We start from the raw sequence: 22,833 nt of genomic DNA, 5'->3' as shown, positions 1-22,833 counted from the left end.
CCTGTGGCCTCTGTAGTCGCTGGACCTGCCCCAGCTAAACCCTCTATATCTCTGGCCACGTGTTCTGGAATCCAAATACATGTTCTCTACTGTGTTGGTTTTGGAGCCAACATTGGTATCTGTACCATGCTGGAAGCTTGTGTGTGTGTGTGTAATTACCTAAGTGTAGTTACAGGATGAGAGCTACGCTCGTGGTGTCCCGTCTTCCCAGCACTCTTTGTCATATAACGCTTTGAAACTACTGACGGTCTTGGCCTCCACCACCTTCTCACTTAACTTGTTCCAACCGTCTACCACTCTATTTGCGAAGGTGAATTTTCTTATATTTCTTCGGCATCTGTGTTTAGCTAGTTTAAATCTATGACCTCTTGTTCTTGAAATTCCAGGTCTCAGGAAGTCTTCCCTGTCGATTTTATCAATTCCTGTTACTATTTTGTATGTAGTGATCATATCACCTCTTTTTCTTCTGTCTTCTAGTTTTGGCATATTTAATGCTTCTAACCTCTCCTCGTAGCTCTTGCCCTTCAGTTCTGGGAGCCACTTAGTAGCATGTCTTTGCACCTTTTCCACTTTGTTGATGTGCTTCTTAAGATATGGGCACCACACAACAGCTGCATATTCTAGCTTTGGCCTAACAAAAGTCATGAACAATTTCTTTAGTATATCGCCATCCATGTATTTAAATGCAATTCTGAAGTTAGAAAGCATAGCATAGGCTCCTTGCACAATATTCTTTATGTGGTCCTCAGGTGATAGTTTTCTATCTAGAACCACTCCTAGATCTCTTTCTTTATCAGAATTCTTTAAAGATTTCTCACATAATATATAGGTTGTGTGGGGTCTATGTTCTCCTATTCCACATTCCATAACATGACATTTATTAACATTAAATTCCATTTGCCAAGTGGTGCTCCATATACTTATTTTGTCCAGGTCTTCTTGAAGGGCATGACAGTCATCTAAATTTCTTATCCTTCCTATTATCTTAGCATCATCAGCAAACATGTTCATATAATTCTGTATACCAACTGGTAGATCATTTATGTACACAATAAACATCACTGGTGCAAGAACTGAACCCTGTGGTACTCCACTTGTGACATTTCTCCATTCTGATACATTGCCTCTGATTACTGCCCTCATTTTTCTATCAGTCAGAAAATTTTTCATCCATGATAGAAGCTTACCTGTCACCCCTCCAATATTTTCCAGTTTCCAGAACAACCTCTTATGTGGAACTCTGTCGAAAGCCTTTTGTAGGTCCAGATAGATGCAGTCAACCCAACCATCTCTTTCCTGTAATATCTCTGTGGCTCGATCATAGAAACTGAGTAAATTCGATACACAGGATCTTCCAGATCGAAAACCATACTGTCTGTCTGATATATCATTTCTCTCTAGGTGTTCTACCCATTTAGTTTTGATTAGTTTTTCCAATACTTTCACTATTACACTTGTCAATGATACAGGTCTATAATTGAGGGGGTCTTCCCTGCTGCCACTTTTGTAGATTGGAACTATGTTAGCCTGTTTCCACCCGTCTGCTACGATTCCTGTACACAGGGATGCCTGAAAGATCAGGTGAAGTGGAATGCTGAGCTCAGATGCACATTCTCTCAGAACCCATGGTGAAACGCCATCTGGGCCAGCTGCTTTGTTCTTACCGAGCTCCTTGAGCATTTTTTCCACTTCGTCTCTAGACACCTCTATGTGTTCTATGTTGTTCTCTGGAATTCTTATTGTATCTGTGTGTGTGTGTGTGTGTGTGTGTGTGTGTGTGTGTGTGTGTGTGTGTGTGTGTGTGTGTGTGTGTGTGTGTGTGTGTGTGTTTGTGTGTGTGTGTGTGTGTGTGTGTGTGTTTCAGAACTTCATTGTTTTACTCCGATTTAAGAAAATGTAATCTCTAACATCAACTTTAGTGAACACTTTATTTGTAAATATCGTTTCCCTTCTAATTGCTTAACCTAATCTAACAGATACGGAGAGCTAGGAGTGAGGGATGACGTCAGGGAGGTTAAGATGAGCTTGAACTCAGGGAAGTAAAGATGAGAATGAGGTCAAGAAGGTGAAGATGGGGTGAGGTTATGGAGGGGAAGGTGAGGTAAGGTCACGGAGGAACTTGTTCACTTTGTCTTATCCTCTCAGCATCATGTATATTGTGCATATGTCCCCCTCTATTCCTTTTTTGCTCCTATGTTACGAGATTTAGTTCCCTGAACCTGTTCTTGTAGCTCGATCCTGTTAGTTCCGGCTCTCATCTTGTTGGAAACTTCTTATATTTCTTAAATTGTTGTTATGTGTTTCATTGAAGGCCGATTCTAGGCCGCTGTTGCATATTATGGGTATTGGTCTTGCATAGGCAATATATATTGTCTTAAGTACTTATTTTGTTTTTATAATTACAGCCTAAATGTTTAAATGTTTGTTAGCTTCCCCAATACGTCCGATATTATCTGTTTACATATACCTTAGGTATTAGTGCTGGAATTATATCTATTATCGAGTCTTTTTTATCTTTCTGATTATTATAGTTGCCTTCCCTTTATGATGTTGATGGTTTTGGTATTTTCTCTATTTACCATCTGTATTACCTTACAACTGTTGGGGTTGTACTCTTGACAGTCATTTGTTTCACCACTTGTGGAGTTTGTCGAGGTCTCGGCAGTCCTCCTTGCTTTCTACATTCCTCGTTTGTTGCACATCTTGTGCAAACATTGACATTTATAAGTTCTCGTTTTCGGATAGGTAGTTCACATAAATTAGGAACAGCAGTGGTCCTACTGCCGAGCCTTGAGGGGACCCCTGCTTGTGACAGTCCTACAGCTCGACACCAATGTTCTGACCGTGTTCCTTTATTTTCTGCCCATTAGGTATATTCTTACTTACGCCACACACAGAAATCTCTTTGGAGCGCCTGGGAACATCCAGTGCGTAGGTTCGATCCCTCATAATTTCCCTTGTGGATTTGGACATTCTTACTTCTTCACTGTTTTCCCAATACATGTTGGTAATCTGGAAAGATATTCTACCCAGCCTTCTTCCTTTGTCGCAGGACTCAATATAATATCACACATGACTTTCCACCTTTTTAATCCATGCTACGCTAAAGTTACAAACTTTATTTTCTCTAGGCACTCCATTATTATCACCCTGCTGACTTTCTCCAGCACTTTGCTGGGGCTGTTGGAACCACTACTACTTCTGCAACTACTACCCGTATCCTTCTCCGCCTCCTTCCTCTCCTTAGTCCTCTTCCTTCCCCTCCTCTTCAAGACCGCTAATCACAGCCTCTGTACCTTCGACCACCAGATCACCGCGAGTGCTGGAAGGCAGAGTTTGAGTGCGACAACGGACAGTGTATCCGGCCTGGCCGTGTGTGTGATGGTGTTCCCCACTGTAAGGATGCCACGGATGAACTCAACTGTCTCCCAGGTAAGAGGACCACGGGCTGTCTCCCTCGTGTAGAATCTCTGTGATCGAACATTACCGGCCCACCTTGCCGACCTTAGTGGTGTAGCGACTTATGCTACGACAGCAATCACCGCCAGACTCAGCCAGGGGCGTCATCCAATGTTCAGCATTGATCAAGGAGGACCTTACAGCTCGCCAGATGCAAGAATTCCAGCCGTTTCGGAATTCCCAGTTGAATCGGATTCATGGCCCCACCACTTCAGTCTCGACAGGGACAGCTGCACCAAATTAACCTGGCTACTGATTTAGCCCTCGGAGAGTCCAACTCCAGGTATTCTGTGTACTAGATGAGGTAAAAGGGGAGACGGGCAAGGGGTAAATTGGGTTATCAGGGCACCGTGTGACCAAAGACAGTGTATGTAGAGTGTGTTGCTCCCTGCTGGAGTGTGGGTGTTGCTCCCTGCTGGAGTGTGGGTGTTGCTCCCTGCTGGAGTGTGGGTGTTGCTCCCTGCTGGAGTGTGGGTGTTGCTCCCTGCTGGAGTATGGGTGTTGCTCCCTGCTGGAGTATGGGTGTTGCTCCCTGCTGGAGTGTGGGTGTTGCTCCCTGCTGGAGTGTGAGTGTTGCTCCCTGCTGGAGTGTGGGTGTTGCTCCCTGTTGGAGTGTGGGTGTTGCTCCCTGCTGGAGTGTGGGTGTTGCTCCCTGCTGGAGTGTGTGAGGTCACTCGTCTTTGGAGAGGGAAAGAGTCAGAGGTGAGACAGGAAGGGGGGAGCCAAGGTGGGGGGGAGTGAGTCAGGTAGGGGAGGAGGGTAGAGGGTAGTCGGAGGGGGGGGAGGTATCAGGGCAGGAGGTGGTCAGGGGGAAGGAGTCGTGGAGGGGATGAGGTGGAGGATCAATAACAGAGGAAGAGAAGGAGGGTAAGACAAGTGAGAGGAAATTATAAGTTTTTACTAATAGCTCCTCTGGAAATTATATACAGTATATATATATATATATATATATATATGCGAACAAGCCTGAATGGTCCCCAGGACTATATGCGAATGAAAACTCACACCCCAGAAGTGACTCGAACCCATACTCCCAGAAGCAACGCAACTGGTAACTACAGGGCGCCTTAATCCGCTTGACCATCACGGCCGTCAAAAGGAAGTGATAGCCGAGGCTATTTGAGCCACTTCCCCGACGGCAACTCGGATGGTAATCTTGGGCATAGCATTTCACCAAATCACCTCATTCTTTGGGGCACACGTGAGGAACACAAATGCGAACAAGCCTGAATGGTCCCCAGGACTATATGCGAATGAAAACTCACACCCCAGAAGTGACTCGAACCCATACTCCCAGAAGCAACGCAACTGGTAACTACAGGGCGCCTTAATCCGCTTGACCATCACGGCCGTCAAAAGGAAGTGATAGCCGAGGCTATTTGAGCCACTTCCCCGACGGCAACTCGGATGGTAATCTTGGGCATAGCATTTCACCAAATCACCTCATTCTTTGGGGCACACGTGAGGAACACAAATGCGAACAAGCCTGAATGGTCCCCAGGACTATATGCGAATGAAAACTCACACCCCAGAAGTGACTCGAACCCATACTCCCAGAAGCAACGCAACTGGTAACTACAGGGCGCCTTAATCCGCTTGACCATCACGGCCGTCAAAAGGAAGTGATAGCCGAGGCTATTTGAGCCACTTCCCCGACGGCAACTCGGATGGTAATCTTGGGCATAGCATTTCACCAAATCACCTCATTCTTTGGGGCACACGTGAGGAACACAAATGCGAACAAGCCTGAATGGTCCCCAGGACTATATGCGAATGAAAACTCACACCCCAGAAGTGACTCGAACCCATACTCCCAGAAGCAACGCAACTGGTAACTACAGGGCGCCTTAATCCGCTTGACCATCACGGCCGTCAAAAGGAAGTGATAGCCGAGGCTATTTGAGCCACTTCCCCGACGGCAACTCGGATGGTAATCTTGGGCATAGCATTTCACCAAATCACCTCATTCTTTGGGGCACACGTGAGGAACACAAATGCGAACAAGCCTGAATGGTCCCCAGGACTATATGCGAATGAAAACTCACACCCCAGAAGTGACTCGAACCCATACATGGTCAAGCGGATTAAGGCGCCCTGTAGTTACCAGTTGCGTTGCTTCTGGGAGTATGGGTTCGAGTCACTTCTGGGGTGTGAGTTTTCATTCGCATATAGTCCTGGGGACCATTCAGGCTTGTTCGCATTTGTGTTCCTCACGTGTGCCCCAAAGAATGAGGTGATTTGGTGAAATGCTATGCCCAAGATTACCATCCGAGTTGCCGTCGGGGAAGTGGCTCAAATAGCCTCGGCTATCACTTCCTTTTGACGGCCGTGATGGTCAAGCGGATTAAGGCGCCCTGTAGTTACCAGTTGCGTTGCTTCTGGGAGTATGGGTTCGAGTCACTTCTGGGGTGTGAGTTTTCATTCGCATATAGTCCTGGGGACCATTCAGGCTTGTTCGCATTTGTGTTCCTCACGTGTGCCCCAAAGAATGAGGTGATTTGGTGAAATGCTATGCCCAAGATTACCATCCGAGTTGCCGTCGGGGAAGTGGCTCAAATAGCCTCGGCTATCACTTCCTTTTGACGGCCGTGATGGTCAAGCGGATTAAGGCGCCCTGTAGTTACCAGTTGCGTTGCTTCTGGGAGTATGGGTTCGAGTCACTTCTGGGGTGTGAGTTTTCATTCATATATATATATATATATATATATATATATATATATATATATATATATATATATATATATATATATATATATATATATATATATATATATATATATATATATATATATATGTGTGTGTGTGTATATAATATTAATTTCTACATTTTTTTCTCTTTACCTATTTTTGATTATTTATGTCAGTCTCAACATCCAGGAAATTAACCTCATACAATCACCACAAAATTTGTTCTAGAGAGAGGTTTAAAGCCATTTAATTTGTCCCAGAGAGACGTCAGTAGTCCACAATCAATCGTCTTTAACTCTGATGATGGAATTTATTAACATTTGGCAAGTAATGGTCCAATGTTGTTCTTTTTTATACCTTTAGAAAAAAAATGTTTCGTTAAGAAATGCAATTTGGTTGAGGCCTAATAAGTGATAAGCGCATTTATTTATCACATTATTTGGATACATACAATGTCGGTTCAATACGCTATTGAAATTTGATGGGGTTCCCTAATACATGTACTCGGTGCGAAACTTAACATGACTTCAGTATCAGAAATTCGGGAAGGATTATAGTTCAGGTTATTTTGTGCATCATACTTGTACAATAGTCAATAATGTATTACTCTGTACAGTAATGGTGCAGCACTTGTCTCAAATATATTGTAATATCTAAAGTTACTGTATGAGAGAGAGAGAGACCCCGGGCACTGCCGGGTACCCTCCATACACAATAATAAACTTGACGTGAGTGTGTTGGTGGTCGCCGACAGAGAACTTCGCGGTGTGCGGGTCCGGGATGCGGGTGCACCGCTACTACTGGTGCGACGGGTGGCCCGACTGCCGCGACAACCACGCCGACGAACTCCAGTGTCAGTACCTCCGCCTGCCTCGCCCACGGCTCTCACTAACACCTCTCTCCCTTCGCCCGGAGCACCTTCTCTCCCTTCGCCCGGAGCACCTTCTCTCCCTTCACGGCTTACTCTTATTACCTCGCCATGTTGCCTTAAAATGTGAAGAATATTTCGTTTGATTTTGCTTTATTTGTTAATATGGTTTAATACCAACTTTAATTTTCGTTATCACGTATAGCTTTATCAGGTAAGTGGCGCATGCTTAATTTTATTTAAATTTTGCAGTTATATGTATCTTCTGTTCACTGTTGGTTGTACAAGTGCTCGTTAGGTTAGTCAGTCGTTAGGAAACTGGCTCTCAAAGTCTGAGTGCCAATAGACACTTTCCCGGATAGGCTGCCACAGGCTAGTGGGTCACTAAACGCCTTCCTTAGGCATAGCATAGACTTGGAGGGTCACTGACCGCCTTCCTTAGCCAAGTGTTCTGGAACTTGAATTGGTGTCACTTGCTGTGATTGGCTTGTTATTATCTGTTATTGTCTGAATTCTCTTATGAGGTCTTTCATCAGGTTTATCGTAATTATGAGGACAGTTGGCTACCTGCAGCTTGGGTCATGAGGCTAGGCCAGTAAACTTTCTGTTCTGGGGTCACCAGCTTAATTGTATGCTTTAGCAAGTTTTTTCTCTCTCTCTCTCTCTCTCTCTCTCTCTCTCTCTCTCTCTCTCTCTCTCTCTCTCTCTCTCTCTCTCTCTCTCTCTCTCTCTCTCTCTCTCTCTCTCTCTCTCTCCCCTCTCCTAATGGTTACCTCCCCTGCCAGGGGATCTATTAATATCCTATGTTACAACGGTGGTGTGGCAGTTGCTGCCTTCTGTAACAAAGTAGCTTTCTACAGTATATCAAAGCTGGCGGAAGTGTCAACCCGTCATCAATTGCAACCCGTCGTCAATGGTAACCCTGTATATTCACCGTAACTAAGTTGTTACAAAATATGTCGTCCCGTTTACTTCAATTTAGTGTCCGTGGTTTCCATGGTAACCAGATGCACGTGAAGCCGTTGCTTCTGTGACAACCAGGTCCCCGTGAAGCCTACAGTCCGCAGCTTCCATGACAAGCATGGCTTTCAGACTTCCCAGTATCAACACTATGGCGCTGATAGCTGGTGGCTCTATCATCATTACCTATAGCCTCAGAATCATACATTTTTCAGTCAAAGTCCGTAGTATTCCCTAGTCTGTGGCAATTTTGCTTTCCTATTCCTCTTTTCATTTATAAGTTTTGCTGTGGCTCACAATAAATGTTTGGCTATAGAATACACAATATACACGGATGAACACACACACACAAATCCGGGATGGAATATAGTTCAGGTTATTTTGTACATCATACTAGTACAGTAACTTACCCCGCTTTATTTGAGCGTTAAAACATGAAAGATAAAATGTAAAAGGCCAAGCAGAGAGTCGCGGCACCACTTCTCGATATAACCAAACTCGAATCCGTATGCAGTATGGATTGGTTGGCCGAAGCCTTAATAGGATTTGACGACATCCCATGTATATTGGGAGCTCTAAGTCGGACGATGCTAAGATTAACCTACGGGTCCCTCGCCACAAGTATACGTGTAAACTATCAGAGAGTTTGGAGTTGGTGAGTCTTAGGCTTGTGTTCCTTGTGATGAGGAAAGATGGTGCTTTCATGGTGATCAAACATGGTAACTGACGAATAACTCTTCACCAGGACTGAGAGAGTCACCAGGACTGAGAGAGAGAGCGCCTTACCAGGACTAAGGTGGTTGTTGTTATTTAAGATTCAGCTACTGGGAACAAAACAGCAGCACGGGCTATGGTGAGCCCGTAGTGGACTTACCTGGCACAGGAGCGGAGCTGTAACTGAGAGGGGACGAGGACTGAGGGAGAATCCCTCACCTTATCTACCTCCTGCTGTGCCTCTTGTATAGGACATGCAATATCCTCGTCCGGTTTTTACAAGAACCAAAAGGCAGACATTTGTTTTATTATGTTTCCCACTGGGAAGCTTGGCACAGAATGCCAGGATTATTTCTGACAGAGAATATATATATATAATATACATATGGTATTTGGTTATTTAATATTTGGAATCTGTATGAGGCGCTCCCAGTTTTTTTAATTAATTTCCGCCAACATCATAAATTCTAATACGGAAATTATTTGGCCTTTCGTACCTCGATAATATGCTTTGAGGGAGTGAGGAATATATCGAGTTCCCCCAAGGTTATGTAAATTATATTTTCCTCTACAGTTCATTTAGAAATTAATTATTTTCACAATTTGGCTTAAATTAAACATGCACAGCATTTCAAAAACATATGTGAGCCCCTTTAAAAACATTAAAGTATTAAAACAAACATGAAGCCATAAAAACACATATGAGGCCTCTACAAACATGTCTGACGTGTTTAAAAACATGTGTGACGCGTCTGAAAACATGTGTGACGCGTTTGAAAACATGTGTGACATGTTTAAGAACCTGTGTGACGTATTTAAAAACATGTATGGCGCGTAAACAAATAAATAAACATAAACAACACTCACAAATACTTGAACGGCATTAGATACAGAAACTCAGGTGGAACTTAAACAAAGTGTGTTTTTTAATGTAAGGATTTGGTAATGATAATTACGAGTGTATTGATTCTATCTAAATGAGTAGTGTCTGTAAATGTGTATGTCTTTATGTTTCTGCATGTTTTTCTGTATGTTTTTGCATGTGTGTGTCTGTACATGTAAATGTGTGTGTGTTCATGAGTTTGTACATGCGTATGTGTATTTGTACAAGTCTGTATATGTGTATTCACTTAGTTGTGCTTGCGGGGGTTGAGCTCTGCTCTTTCGGCCCGCCTCTCAACTGTCAATCAACTGTTACTAACTACTAACTAATTATTTTTTGTTTTGTTTTTCCACACATATACACACACCCACACACAGGAAACAGCCCGTAATAGCTGTCTAAACATGTGTGTGTATGTGTGTGCATTTAGACCTGTGCTTGTACAAGTGTTGATGTGCATGTGTTTGTGCATTTGCATCCATATATGTGAATGTTTGTATGCTTGTATGCATGTGTATATCTATATATGTGTGTGTGTGTGTGTGTGTGTGTGTGTGTGTGTGTGTGTGTGTGTGTGTGTGTGTGTGTGTGTGTGTGTATGTGTGTGTGTGTGTGTGAGTGCAGAAAGAACACGAGATGTTGATAAAGATGAACGGCCCCAAGACCTTGATATCTCCCACGTTCACATGTTAGACTTCCCACACCAGGTGAGAGGACTTACCTACAAGGGAGACATTACTACAGGACTGACTTACTACAAAGACTTACTTACTAACTTCCTACAGGACTTACTACAATCACAAAGCTGTCCCTAGCACGCCAAAGCGAGTCTACACGGGAACAACAACACCTTAGAAGCCCAGGACCAACTCTAATCCAGGTGGTTGCAAAACAACTAGAGGAATAACGCTAAGCGCTGCCCAATAGCTTTCTAATGGTCAGTGGAAGCTCTTAACGAACTCGCTAATCCCTCGACGTGTGTACAAAGTCTGAGGATCGATCTTCCGTGCCGGGGGGAAATTTTGCTGATGCACAGCTTAGGGAAAGATGTTCTTCATTCACGCTAATTTGAAGCTATTTCCGTTCATCAGGAATTGTCTATGCGGATCAACAAGACTGTTGTTACTACTATTTTATGTATGTATTCTCATTTGGTTAGTTATTATTATTATTTTACGTGTCACTAGTTAAGAGTTTATCTTGAAATTATTATTATTATTATTATTTATTATTATTGTTATTATTATAATTATTATTATAACTAAAATTTGGCTGGAGTTATTGTAAAAAAAACTTATTTTTCACATTATATGGAGTTAAATACTATTATCTTGTCAGGGGCTGAAATTGCAATTTAGCAACCTGTCTATCTCGGTGCGCCTTACACTTCCCTGTCTTAGACAGAGAGATAAGTGCTGTATATTCTCGTGTCAAGGGATGAAAGATGGTATTATCGTAGTCAGCTCTTTGTTGCTTTACTTAATCTATGACTAGGGTTCATTAGGAGTGTCACTGATGCTCCTACTGAACTGCAAGCCAAAGAGCTAGTATCCTACACGAGCTCATTTGAAACCTGACCATAGCACTCATTTGTTTGATGAGCTTATTATTTGGTTCTATTGGGAATGAACTCTATTTAGTGCTCAAAGTTAAAGTTCACTACTGTGTCGTAAATTTGGATAAATGATAGGAAGTCAGGCCGCATAAACGTGGTGCATACTCAAGATGTTTGCTAACTGTAAAGTTTTCCAACCTCTGCCGTCGAGAATGTATGAAATGCGCCTTAAGCTGCAAATTTCTTGGCTGTCTTACTTGCAACATTCAACACGTGACTTTTCATTGTCATTGAAGAGTGTAATTTCATCGCCAAACACTAGATTTATTCCACCCATCCATATGGCATTAATAGGTTCACAGTCATGGAGTCTAGTCATGATCATGGTCTGTGTTTTCTCTGCAAGAAATATAATTTTTCATCATCCACCCCAGGATAATGTGGCTACATCTTGGGAATTAATGAGTCTTGTAGCAGTCGGCATTTCTTTTCATGTATATGTTAATATTGAAGTGCAATCGTCAGTATGAACTAGAACAAAGTAATTTGAATCCTGTAGCGCCAATACCATATATATCCTGTAATGCCAATGTCATATGTATGCTTTAGAGACAGTTATGTGTATCCCTTAATGTCATAGTCATAGTATTCCTTTAGTGGCATGTGTCTCCTGTACAGTCAAGATCATGCGTATACTTTAGTGTCAAGGTAATATACATCTTATAGTGTCAAGGCTCTGTGTAATATATTGTGCTAACACCAGGTGTGTCCCGCAGGTGGGGAGTGTGACCCAGAGAGCCAGTTTGAGTGCCCAAACACCCGCTGCATCTTGGTCAGCAACGTCTGTGACTCCCACTGTGACTGTCTTCCTGACTGTGCTGACGAGGTCAACTGTACAGACTCCACCTACACCGTCACTGACGGTACGGGGCTCTTATTGCAAGCAGTGACAGAATGGCTTAAATCCCTCTGTAGTAAATAGTTTATTGTTTGCTATTCGATATTTGAACTGAACAACAAAAATAAAAAGGTTCAAAACCCTTATTTATACTTTGTTTTATGTGTGTGCTAATTTCTGATTTATTGTAGCAGTTGTAGTCCCATTTTGTTCTTTTAAATTTATAAACGTCCGGGAAACATAAAGCTGAAAACCAAACATAAACATTCTTAGGCCTAGTATAGCACATATATGTACTATATTTTGCCTTAAAGAGCGTGTATTAGGCCTAGAATGGTTAGGACAGGTTGGGTTAGGTTTAATATTTTTGTTGAGGTTAGAAATGTTTCCCATTTGGCCAAATAGTTGCTATAAGTACCATGACCTCAGGGATAGGCGCTGGTTTTTGTCATACTGTGCAGTGTTTAATGTAACAAATGTATATGTCTGTTAAAAAAATTCTATAGTAAAAAGATTGGAAAATGTTTCAATATATAACTCTCAAACTTGTGGCAGATTTCGGAAGAGGTTTAAAAGGGCAAAAATATGCTTTTGATTGTATATTGAAAATTCTTAGCGTGTTTAGGCAAGGCAGTGAAGTTTGTGAGGAATGTGGTGGAGTTTCTCTACAGGTGTGAGGGTGTGTGAGGTGGGCGCCTCACTCACCTGCTCCGTGGCCAGCCTCGACCGTGTCCTCGACAGGTGCATCGCCCCCACCTACGTCTGCGACGGCACCAACGACTGCCACAATGGCGGCTACCTCTCCGACGAGACGGGCTGTGGTGAGTGTTGCTGCACGTCCTCTGAGGCTGCTCACGTGCCCTGAGGGTGCTACACGTGCTCTACTCCAGGGTACGCACTGTGATGATGCTAGTATTTGGTAGAGAGGGTTGGTTATGGTGTTGGCAATGGGTCATGTAGTGGAGGATCTTGTCAGTAAGGGTGTTGTGAGCTGTATAGTGATGGTGAACTGTGTTGTGAGCTGTATAGTGATGGTGAAGGGTGTTATGTTTATGATGTTGACGAAAGGCTTTGTGGGTCATGAGCATATAGTGTTGGATATCTACGTCCTGTTAAATGTGAATGCTTTTTCAGAGTTGCCAGGATTACCGGAAACAAGCGCAACGTAACACTTTGTATTTTAAGAGCAAAAGACAATGATACATTGCCTTGTATGTAATATAATAATGACCTTGATGTTCAAGCCAGCTGAACACATACGCGGCAACACAACGCAGTCCGTAGTATAAAAGAAACAGCTTTGCATCTGCAATCCCTTATTACCTGGGCCATTTCCGGGGGAAAGGGCCTGCAGACATCATTTTGTCAAACAATGGTCACACACATGCCTGTTCATTCTTTGTTTGACACACTGCAGTCACACACACACACACACACACACACACACACACACACACACACACACACACACACACACACACACACACACTAACTATAAGAAAAATATAAGAAATATAAGAAAAAGAAAAGAAAGAAAAAGAAAAAATATAAGAAAATTCATTTTCGCAAACAGAGTGGTAGACGGTTGGAACAAGTTAGGTTAGGTGGTGGTGGAGGCCAAGACCGTCAGTAGTTTCAAAGCGTTATATGACAAAGAGTGTTAGGAAGACGGGACACCACGAGCGTAGCTCTCATCCTGTAACTACACTTAGGTAATTACACGCACACACACGCACACACACACACTCAACTTGGCCACTCTCTCATCTTCTCTGTCATATCAAAATTATATTTTTCTAAATTTGATAAGATGATATGCTTGCATTTTATAGTCGACGTCACTGTGCTCAGTGTCCAACCAATTTTGTGAAGCTCAATTTTATTAGAGCAAAATGTTTCAGTTCACGCTGAATGTTTCCTCCACGGCGTCTGTTCCAGACAAAAATATTACATGAAACGTTATGGTCTTTGACATTCTTCGAGTTTAATTTTTGTCTTGCTTTCATGAAGAAATTCTGGGTAAAGCGTATTATTTTCAGACTGAACATCACGGAATTACTAAGCCTGAGTTTTTACCTTATAGATGGCGCTACGCTTTTTGTTAACTAACCTCGATACAATGCCTTTTTGGCAAAAAAAATATAGTTTCATGTTTAGCTAAATTTTAGGGCTATTATGCTGCACTATTGTTGCAAATTTCATGTACCATTACTTCAAGTTTTGTGTACTATTGTTGCATGTTTGGTGTTAATGGCGGGTGAGAATACAGAAAATAATAACCTTGGATGTAAACACAGCTGGGAGGCGGCGACGCTATCAAGAGTGAGATGTATCAGTGAAGGTCTCTCTCTCTCTCTCTCTCTCTCTCTCTCTCTCTCTCTCTCTCTCTCTCTCTCTCTCTCTCTCTCTCTCTCTCTCTCTCTCTCTCTCTCTCTCTCTCTCTCTCTCTCTCTCTCTCTCTCTCTCTCTTAGTGCTCTTGTGTCCTCTATGTCTGAGACAACCGGGCGTGTTGACTCCTTAGGGTTTCCTCTTGTTCCATTGTTCCTAGCCACCTTGTTCCTCTTGTTCCATTGTTCCTCGGCACCTTGTTCATCTTGTTCCATTGCTCCTGGCCGCCTTGTTCCTGTTGCTCCGTTGTTCCTGGCCGCCTTGTTCTGTTGCTCCATTGTCCCTGGCCACCTTGTTCCTAGTGCTTTTGCTTGTACTCGTGTTAGTACTGTAATTAATGGTGTATCATTTTACTCGTTGTAATTGTTAAGGATTGTGATGTAGTTATTATTGTGTTGTGGTTGTTGGTGTTATGGTGGTGTTGGTATTGTGTTGTGGTTGTTGGTGTTATGGTGGTGTTGGTATTGTGTTGTGGTTGTTGGTGTTATGGTGGTGTTGGTATTGTGTTGTGGTTGTTGGTGTTATGGTGGTGTTGGTATTGTGTTGTGGTTGTTGGTGTTATGGTGGTGTTGGTATTGTGTTGTGGTTGTTGGTGTTATGGTGGTGTTGGTATTGTGTTGTGGTTGTTGGTATTATGGTGGTGTTGGTGTTGTGTTGTGGGTGTTCGTTGTGTGGTATTGATTGTGGTGAAGTTTCTGGTAAAGTGATTTTATTTTCCCCGGTATTTGAGCTATTATTAAGCTGTCAGTCGCTGAAAGGGGGAAGGGAAGAGACAATCCAATACTACATCCAAAACCTTTTTCAATAGGATTCCACAGTTAAAGATTATTTGAAGAAGAATACAGTCAAGTCTTATAATGACAACACCATATTTAGTATATATAAAACATTACAAATCTTAAAAAAAAAATACGTCTTAGAGAAACTGAGATATACTTGAAGATGTCTTGTACATTGTGATGTATTCTCCCAAACCGAACATAGTCAAGCCACTGTTCGTTCTTTCAAGATGACGGCATCACTGTCTTCCTGGTTAATTACTCAACAGTTTGGTTACAGTAAATATAAGTAACCTTAATATTCAGGTTACAGGAAATATACGCACGCTCAACTTACAGGTTACAGTCAGTTGACGTAACATTGTATTTCTAGCACGCAAGAAGCAGTCGAGTGATCAGCAAAGGACCACATAATTGCTAATGGTAGCATGGTGAACGAACCCTTTTCACAATCATTAAATTGGTGAATCATCGGTTCATCAATATGACACAAATTAATGCGGGGGGCTAGTATGAACCCCTAGTACACCTCTAACACGCTCAGCCGTTCATAACTTTGATAGCATAAACGCCGTGTTGGTATTGAACATGTTGGCGGTTGATATAAACGAGGTACGTGTTACAGGGGAGGCGAGGTGTGACGGGGAGCGAGAGGAGGTGTTCCGGTGTGGTGACGGCCGCTGTCTCCCCTCAACCCTCCGCTGCGACCACAAGTACGACTGTCTTCACGGCGACGACGAACACAACTGCTGTGAGTCAATACTTAACCTGTTCCCGTTTTCCTTTCGTCACGAGCCTGAGGTGAACGTCTTGGGAGTTAAACAAGTGGGTACATATTCCTGATTTGTTTGGCAGGTGATGGAGGCCTGTTTTATGTTAAAGTAATTGATATTTGTTTTTTTTTACTACTGATGATATATATCCATACTTTTTTTTCTGTAGAATTATATTCATAGATATTGAATATAAACCAGCAAAAATGTTGTGCCTATATCTTTCTTGATATATATTTACAGTATATGTACAGTATATGTACAGTATATGTATATATATATATATATATATATATATATATATATATATATATATATATATATATATATATATATATATATATTGGCTAATTTATTTATTTATTTATTTATATGGCAGTGAAACTAAAGCTTTGAGGTGTAAAGTTGTTTACTGCAGGGTTCTTTGATAAAAAATATTGCATCAACTCCTATTTTATGTAGTTACCGGGGAAGTTAGGGGAGCACAGCCTGCAACACCCCCTCCCGTCTGGCACTGCTGCTCATTCACACAGTCAGCTTCCAGCTGCCTTGTCCGAGCGGTTTAGGGAGTGTTTACACTGCAGGCTCAAGGTCAACGAAGTAGCATGTTTGAAGTCATCGGCTCGAACGTGGCCAACGGGACTCTTTTAAGTCCAAATACTGACCTATATATAGGGTTTGTTGTAGTCAGTATTTGGCTTATACGTTGTGGACCTGGCGGACCTTTTGTTGATGATGCGTTTGGTTTCATGCGGTTGACATTAGATGTGTTCACAGTGTAGATGTGTTCATTAGATGTGTTCACGGGCTGCAAGTGTGTGAAGCACGTCTCGAGCCGTAGTTTCGAACGTAGTCACGCTGACAAGGCTACACATAAACACCAATGGGGCAGCCCGTCCTCATCAAGAAAAGTCAAATGTTCATTAATCCAGCCGTAAACCCCCGTTTGTTTATGAATGAAAACTGCATTACATACCAACCTGTCCTCAGACCAGGCTCGTTAAAGCTACGGTTGTCCAAGAAGACGCATTTTTTAAATGTTAACATTCTGTGTGTTAACATTTGGTTTGTTCTTATGAGTTAATATTATTTTATATTAAAGTTCTATGTATAGTTAGGCGTAGGTTGGGTTAGGACATGGTGGTTGGAGCTGGCGGTTATGAAGCATGAGATATATTCGTGGCTCACTGGTAGGAGAGAAGCCAGGTGGAAATATTGATCATATTGCCCGCACAGTTCATCGAGGCAAGATATTACCATCCGAGTCCCACATCAAATTGCTTCTCTTAAGTGGAAAGGCTCACAGCATATTGATATTGGTTACCCATATTATAACTTCGTGTTTATGAGGGGTTGTGAGCAAAACTTACTTGTTGACCAAACCACACACTAAAAAATGAAGGGACGACGACGTTTCGGTCCGTCCTGGACCATTCTCAAGTCGTCAATCGACTTGAGAATGGTTCAGGACGGACCGAAACGTCGTCGTCCCTTCATTTTCTAGTGTGTGGATTGGTCAACATACTTCTGCCACGTTATTGTGACTCATCGCCTGCAAAACTTACTTGTGTAACAAAGATTACTTGTATACTTGTATTTAATTGTATTATTTGTATTTAGAGACTACATGTGTAACAATTATCAGTGAGTGCGATAGGTCACTTGAGGAAACTTGCGTCTACATATTTCAGAATACCAGATGTTCAAATATTCTAGAACTAGTACTTGAGAAGTGCGACTGTGTAAGCCAGTCACTTTGTGGGAAACTTTTAACATACCGCCTGACGGAGTTATCTTTGACATATGTCGATGTTGAGTGTATTTACTGCCCAAGCTCTAAGTTCAAGCAATATTAATAAGAAAGTTTCGTTTCTATATCCATGTGTTGCAATATTTAATACCTCAGTAGTCTTGCATTTGAGTATAAATGTAATGTCAAGCTTGAACTCAACAGGATGGGAGACATCTCCCGTCACGCAGGGTGCAGTCGCACCTCCACAGATCTCCAGTATCATCTATTGATACTGGTAATGGCTCAAAAGGGCGTCCACTTACGGGCTATTCATGCCCGTGCCACCTTTTGGGTGGCTTAATCTTCATCAATCATCAATCTAAACTCAACACTATTGCAACCCCCTACCTCGTTACTACCTGGACCGTATGCTTTACCTCGTGCCTTCTTTGGGTTGAGCTATAATCATCGGTCCAGAACTGATGTGCCTATACTCATGGCTTTCTTCATTGCTTCTTGTAAACACGTTTCAATAAGTGGGCAGTAATAGAGTCCGTGTTGTCTCTACAGCACGATCTGAGTGCAGCAGTTCTGAGTGGCAGTGTGCGAGCGGCCAGTGTATCCCTGCCGTCGCTCGCTGTGACCTCCAATATCAGTGCTATGATCAGTCAGACGAGGTCAATTGCGGTAGGTAAACATCCTTTGTTTTGAAGGCTTTTATCTCTGTAAACCTTTGCTCTGTCGGGGCAATGTCTCCTTTGTTTTAACCGAATATTCGCACGTAAAACATTATTTTGTTGCTTGGTCTGTCTGTTGTTTCCGACAGTGTAAATGGTAATTTACTCTGAATTTACATGTTCTCGGGTAAAAATTTGCTTGGACCAGTATAAATTTTTAAGGAGTATATTTGTTATAGTATATGTATATAATCTGTTTTCAACGATATTTTCATTTATGCTAATAATTATTAATATATATCACATCTATTTGTCTGGGTATGTATTAACATATTATATTTTGTATATTGGTCATTATGAACAATAAAGAGAACTTAAACTTTGGTTTACTTCTCTCCTCTCTCTCTCTCTCTCTCTCTCTCTCTCTCTCTCTCTCTCTCTCTCTCTCTCTCTCTCTCTCTCTCTCTCTCTCTCTCTCTCTCTCTCTCTCTCAGGCAAGGTGGGGTGCGGGCCGGGCTACAGGAAGTGTGGCGGGGGACAGTGCCTCCCGGAGCAGCAGTGGTGTGACTGGATCCCTGACTGTCCTGATGCTTCCGACGAGGCCAGCTGTGGTGAGCACCTACTGTTACCTGCTGGGGGGGGTGTTGTGGGCTGTTGTGGTTGCTTCGGGGGGTGTGAGTAGCGTATATTGAATTTGCATGTGTTGTGGGTGGCGTGTCTTTAGCTGGAGTTATTGAAGGTGTTCCGTTTACTGTCGAGAGTTCTTCATGAGCTTGTTAGTGTCTACTTACTCCCGACACCAAGCAAAACGCTTTGAAAGAGACTTTACATGCCTACATGCGGACTGTCAATCCCAACGATCTCAATATACAGGCAAGACGTCAACATCTCTCTCAAGGCTCCTAACAATACACAAACTAAAAGGCTCTATCAAAGGTGACATAATTTCAGTCAGATCTTCACGAGAGATATCTTGACAACACAATAATCGACAGATACAACAATAAGGTATTGGACATAGCCGAAGCACTTCATATCAAACATTTTCATTCAACTATTCCCTTTAGTTTAGTTTAGGTACTTTCTACCATCTATAAGACCAAGATAGAAGTGCCATGAGAATGCATGACAAGAGTGCCACCTATTCTCGGCTAGGTAACACTTCCCCTCATCCTACATGGTATATATATAGACATTCTACTGTTAAACCCGCTACTTTGGGTTAACTTTCTGCCTCCGAAGAGGATGAAGAGAGCTTCAGCAAAATGCGTCATTTAGCGACACGTAGAACTGTAAAATTAACTTTGGAGAGTTTAACATCCCAAATGAAGAACATAATATAATAAAGAGAGAGAGATAAAGTTGACTGTCACTGACCAGTAGGGTTGAAGTCTATTCAAGCTCGGTACGGGGTTTTAGATCTCATATTTCTCCTCCTCCTGCTATCCTTCCTGCCTCTCATACCTCTTATTACCTTCCTCCTCTTCTCATACCACCGCCTCCTCGTCGTGGTGCAGTGAAGATAATAAGCCTCAATACGTCGTGCGCCAGACACCTGTCATGGTGAAGGGTCTGGTGTTCTCAAGTGTCATGTCAATACGTCGTGCGTCAGACACTTGTCGTGGTGAAGGGTCTGGTGTTCTCAAGTGTCGTGTCAATACGTCGTGCGTCAGACACTTGTCGTGGTGAAGGGTCTGGTGTTCTCAAGTGTCGTGTCAATACGTCGTGCGTCAGACACTTGTCGTGGTGAAGGGTCTGGTGTTCTCAAGTGTCATGTCAATACGTCGTGCGTCAGACACTTGTCGTGGTGAAGGGTCTGGTGTTCTCAAGTGTCGTGTCAATACGTCGTGCGTCAGACACTTGTCGTGGTGAAGGGTCTGGTGTTCTCAAGTGTCGTGTCAATACGTCGTGCGTCAGACACTTGTCGTGGTGAAGGGTCTGGTGTTCTCAAGTGTCGTGTCAATACGTCGTGCGTCAGACACCTGTAGTGGTGAAGGGTCTGGAAGATACGTGTGCGCGTCTGTCTCCCGATTCCATTAATTACAGGTAATTGAATTCTGGCATGAAGTCAAGAGAGAGCTGGAGCTCATTAGTTTATTACATGAACACCAGCGTCCTTCCTCGCCGGTGTTGGTACTCCTGCTGCGTCCTCCCCCACCTTCCTCGCCGGTGTTGGTACTCCTGCTGCGTCCTCCCCCACCTTCCTCGCCGGTGTTGGTACTCCTGCTGCGTCCTCCACCACCTTCCTCGCCAGTGTTGGTACCCCTGCTGCGTCCTCCACCACCTTCCTCGCCAGTGTTGGTACTCCTGCTGCGTCCACACCACCTTCTTCGCCGGTGTTGGTACTCCTGCTGCGTCCTCCCCCACCTTCCTCGCCGGTGTTGGTACTCCTGCTGCATCCTCCCCCACCTTCCTCGCCAGTGTTGGTACTCCTGCTGCGTCTCCCCCCACCTTCCTCGCCGGTGTTGGTATTCCTGCTGCGTCCTGATCGCCTTCCCACCAATGTTGGTACGCCTGCTGATTATTGACTGCAATTACTTATATGTATATTCTCTTCTCTTATTTTCTTAATTAAAATTTGAGAATTTATATGTCCCCTAAGTTTTTTCTTATGGCGTAACTTGAGCGGTTTCCAGACAGTTTTCAACACAATAGATTCACATTGAAGGAGTTTATTCAGAAGCATCTTTATGATACTTATGTGTCATGAGGCGGGTCGAGTATTACTCTGGAGCACCAGTATTGCTGACATGTATGTATTTTATTTTATGTTTTATTTTATATATACAAGAGTTGTTACATTCTTGTACAGCCACTGGCACGCGTAGCGTTTCGGGCAAGTCCTTAATCCTATGTTCCCTGGAATACGATCCCCGCCAAGAATCGTTTTTACAACTAAGTACCCATTTTACTGTTGAGTTAAACAGAGGCTACAGTTAAAGATTTGCGTCCAGTAAATCCTCCCCGGCCAGGATACGAACCCATGACAAAGCGCTCGCGAACGCCAGGCGAGTGTCTTACCACTACACCACGGAGACTGCAACCCTGTATAACCCTTTTGTCTCCAACACACGTTGTTCCATTATTAAACCTGGACATTTTGTACTTGTTAAGTTTTCTGTGATTTTAAAATGGTGTAAATCTTTTTTTTTCTTAGATTTTTACTTATTTTATTTACTTTAATATTTTATTATATTTCGCTATATACTCATGGGTGATATTTATCTGTCTGAAGAGGGAATTCCGACCAACTGGCTTTTCATATGTAAATCTCTTACGCTGTATGAGCAGTTCCTTCCCTTAACAATTTTATAAAGCCTTTGGAGTCTTTCTAAAGTGGACTTTCACCAAAGAATATATTTATGTATTCTAACCTTATTTTTTAAGAACCAAAAATCCTATAGATGTATTTATATTAAATTGTTGCCATACAACATTTTAAACCTATATGGGTTATGCACAATGAAAACCACACTAGCGTGATGTATCTACGAGGGAAAACATAGAAGTTTCTCCTTAAAATTACTTTACCTCTTTTGGAGCAGTGCGAAGGCATCGAACTCTCGTCCCTGGTCGCTCCAACCCTTAATATTACCCACTAACCTCCTTTCCCATTTAAATGTAAGTTGAATATACCTTTTAAGGATTATTTAGAGACTGTCAGTGTTTTATACGTCGGATAAAATCACCGGTTTGCGAGTATACCCAATACTGTATACCCAATACTGTATACCCAATGCTGTATACCCAATACTTTATACCCAATCATTGGTTATGTGTAGGTTTACAGTATTGTATTCTTGTCGGAATAGAACACTTGGAAGATTATATTGGGCATCGGCTTCGACTCGTTGGTAGAGCAACGGCCTAACTTCTTACAGAGTCGGTGTTCGATTCCCGATGGTGTAAGTGGTAGGGCACTGTTCCTTCACTCCGTCCTCTTATTACAACTTGTCCACATATCCCTTTTAATTGATATATAGTCATACGGACTTAGTGCTTTCTCCTGTTAACTACCTTCCCTAAGAGGATTAAGGTCTTGTCCACATATTTATGTGTACTTATAAAGGGGGAAAGTTTGGACCTCGTGACCTGAACGATGTATTGTAAACCAATTACGATAGTGGTAAACGTTTAGGAAACTAATCTTCCTCGACATTTCGCAATAACAAAGGTATTGAAAGACATTAATGAATGACCCAGGATAGTATACTGTATTTCTGAGGATACCACTGGTAGGTCTATATCAATTTCTATTGTTATGTATATAACCTGTGTAGGTGTGAAGCTACAGGTGTGTGTGTGTGTGTGTACTCCGTCAGCACGGCCGGAGAGGTGTGGCTCTGACGAGTTCGAGTGCGCGAGTGGCCAGTGCGCGCCACTCTTGGTCAAATGCGACGCCTCCATCAACCCCAGGCGCGCTTGTGCAGATTCCTCACATCTCTTCAACTGCTGTGA

General features: G+C 42.7%; 1 protein-coding gene across 9 annotated transcripts in view; it reads left to right on the top strand.

Moving 5' to 3' along the window:
• Positions 1–22,833, top strand: part of LOC123773049 (G-protein coupled receptor GRL101) — a 119,334-nt gene that overhangs the window by 41,498 nt on the left and 55,003 nt on the right. For 7 of the 9 annotated variants that reach the window (XM_069315260.1, XM_069315256.1, XM_069315255.1 and 4 more), the window contains 8 exons: positions 3,310–3,432; positions 6,902–7,000; positions 11,904–12,050; positions 12,697–12,846; positions 15,819–15,944; positions 18,269–18,385; positions 18,870–18,986; positions 22,698–22,829. In XM_069315260.1, the coding sequence (XP_069171361.1) occupies positions 3,310–3,432; positions 6,902–7,000; positions 11,904–12,050; positions 12,697–12,846; positions 15,819–15,944; positions 18,269–18,385; positions 18,870–18,986; positions 22,698–22,829 (1,011 nt within the window). Of the gene's footprint in view, positions 1–3,309; positions 3,433–6,901; positions 7,001–10,040; positions 10,710–11,903; positions 12,051–12,696; positions 12,847–15,818; positions 15,945–18,268; positions 18,386–18,869; positions 18,987–22,697; positions 22,830–22,833 lie in introns of those variants that run through there. The other 2 variants (XM_069315257.1, XM_069315263.1) reach the window with 2 other exon arrangements.

This window comes from Procambarus clarkii, chromosome 81, assembly GCF_040958095.1.
Source record: "Procambarus clarkii isolate CNS0578487 chromosome 81, FALCON_Pclarkii_2.0, whole genome shotgun sequence".
Lineage (NCBI taxonomy): Eukaryota > Metazoa > Arthropoda > Malacostraca > Decapoda > Cambaridae > Procambarus > Procambarus clarkii.
The sequence above is the reverse complement of the archived record's forward strand: the minus strand, read 5'-3'. Positions and strand labels throughout refer to the sequence as shown.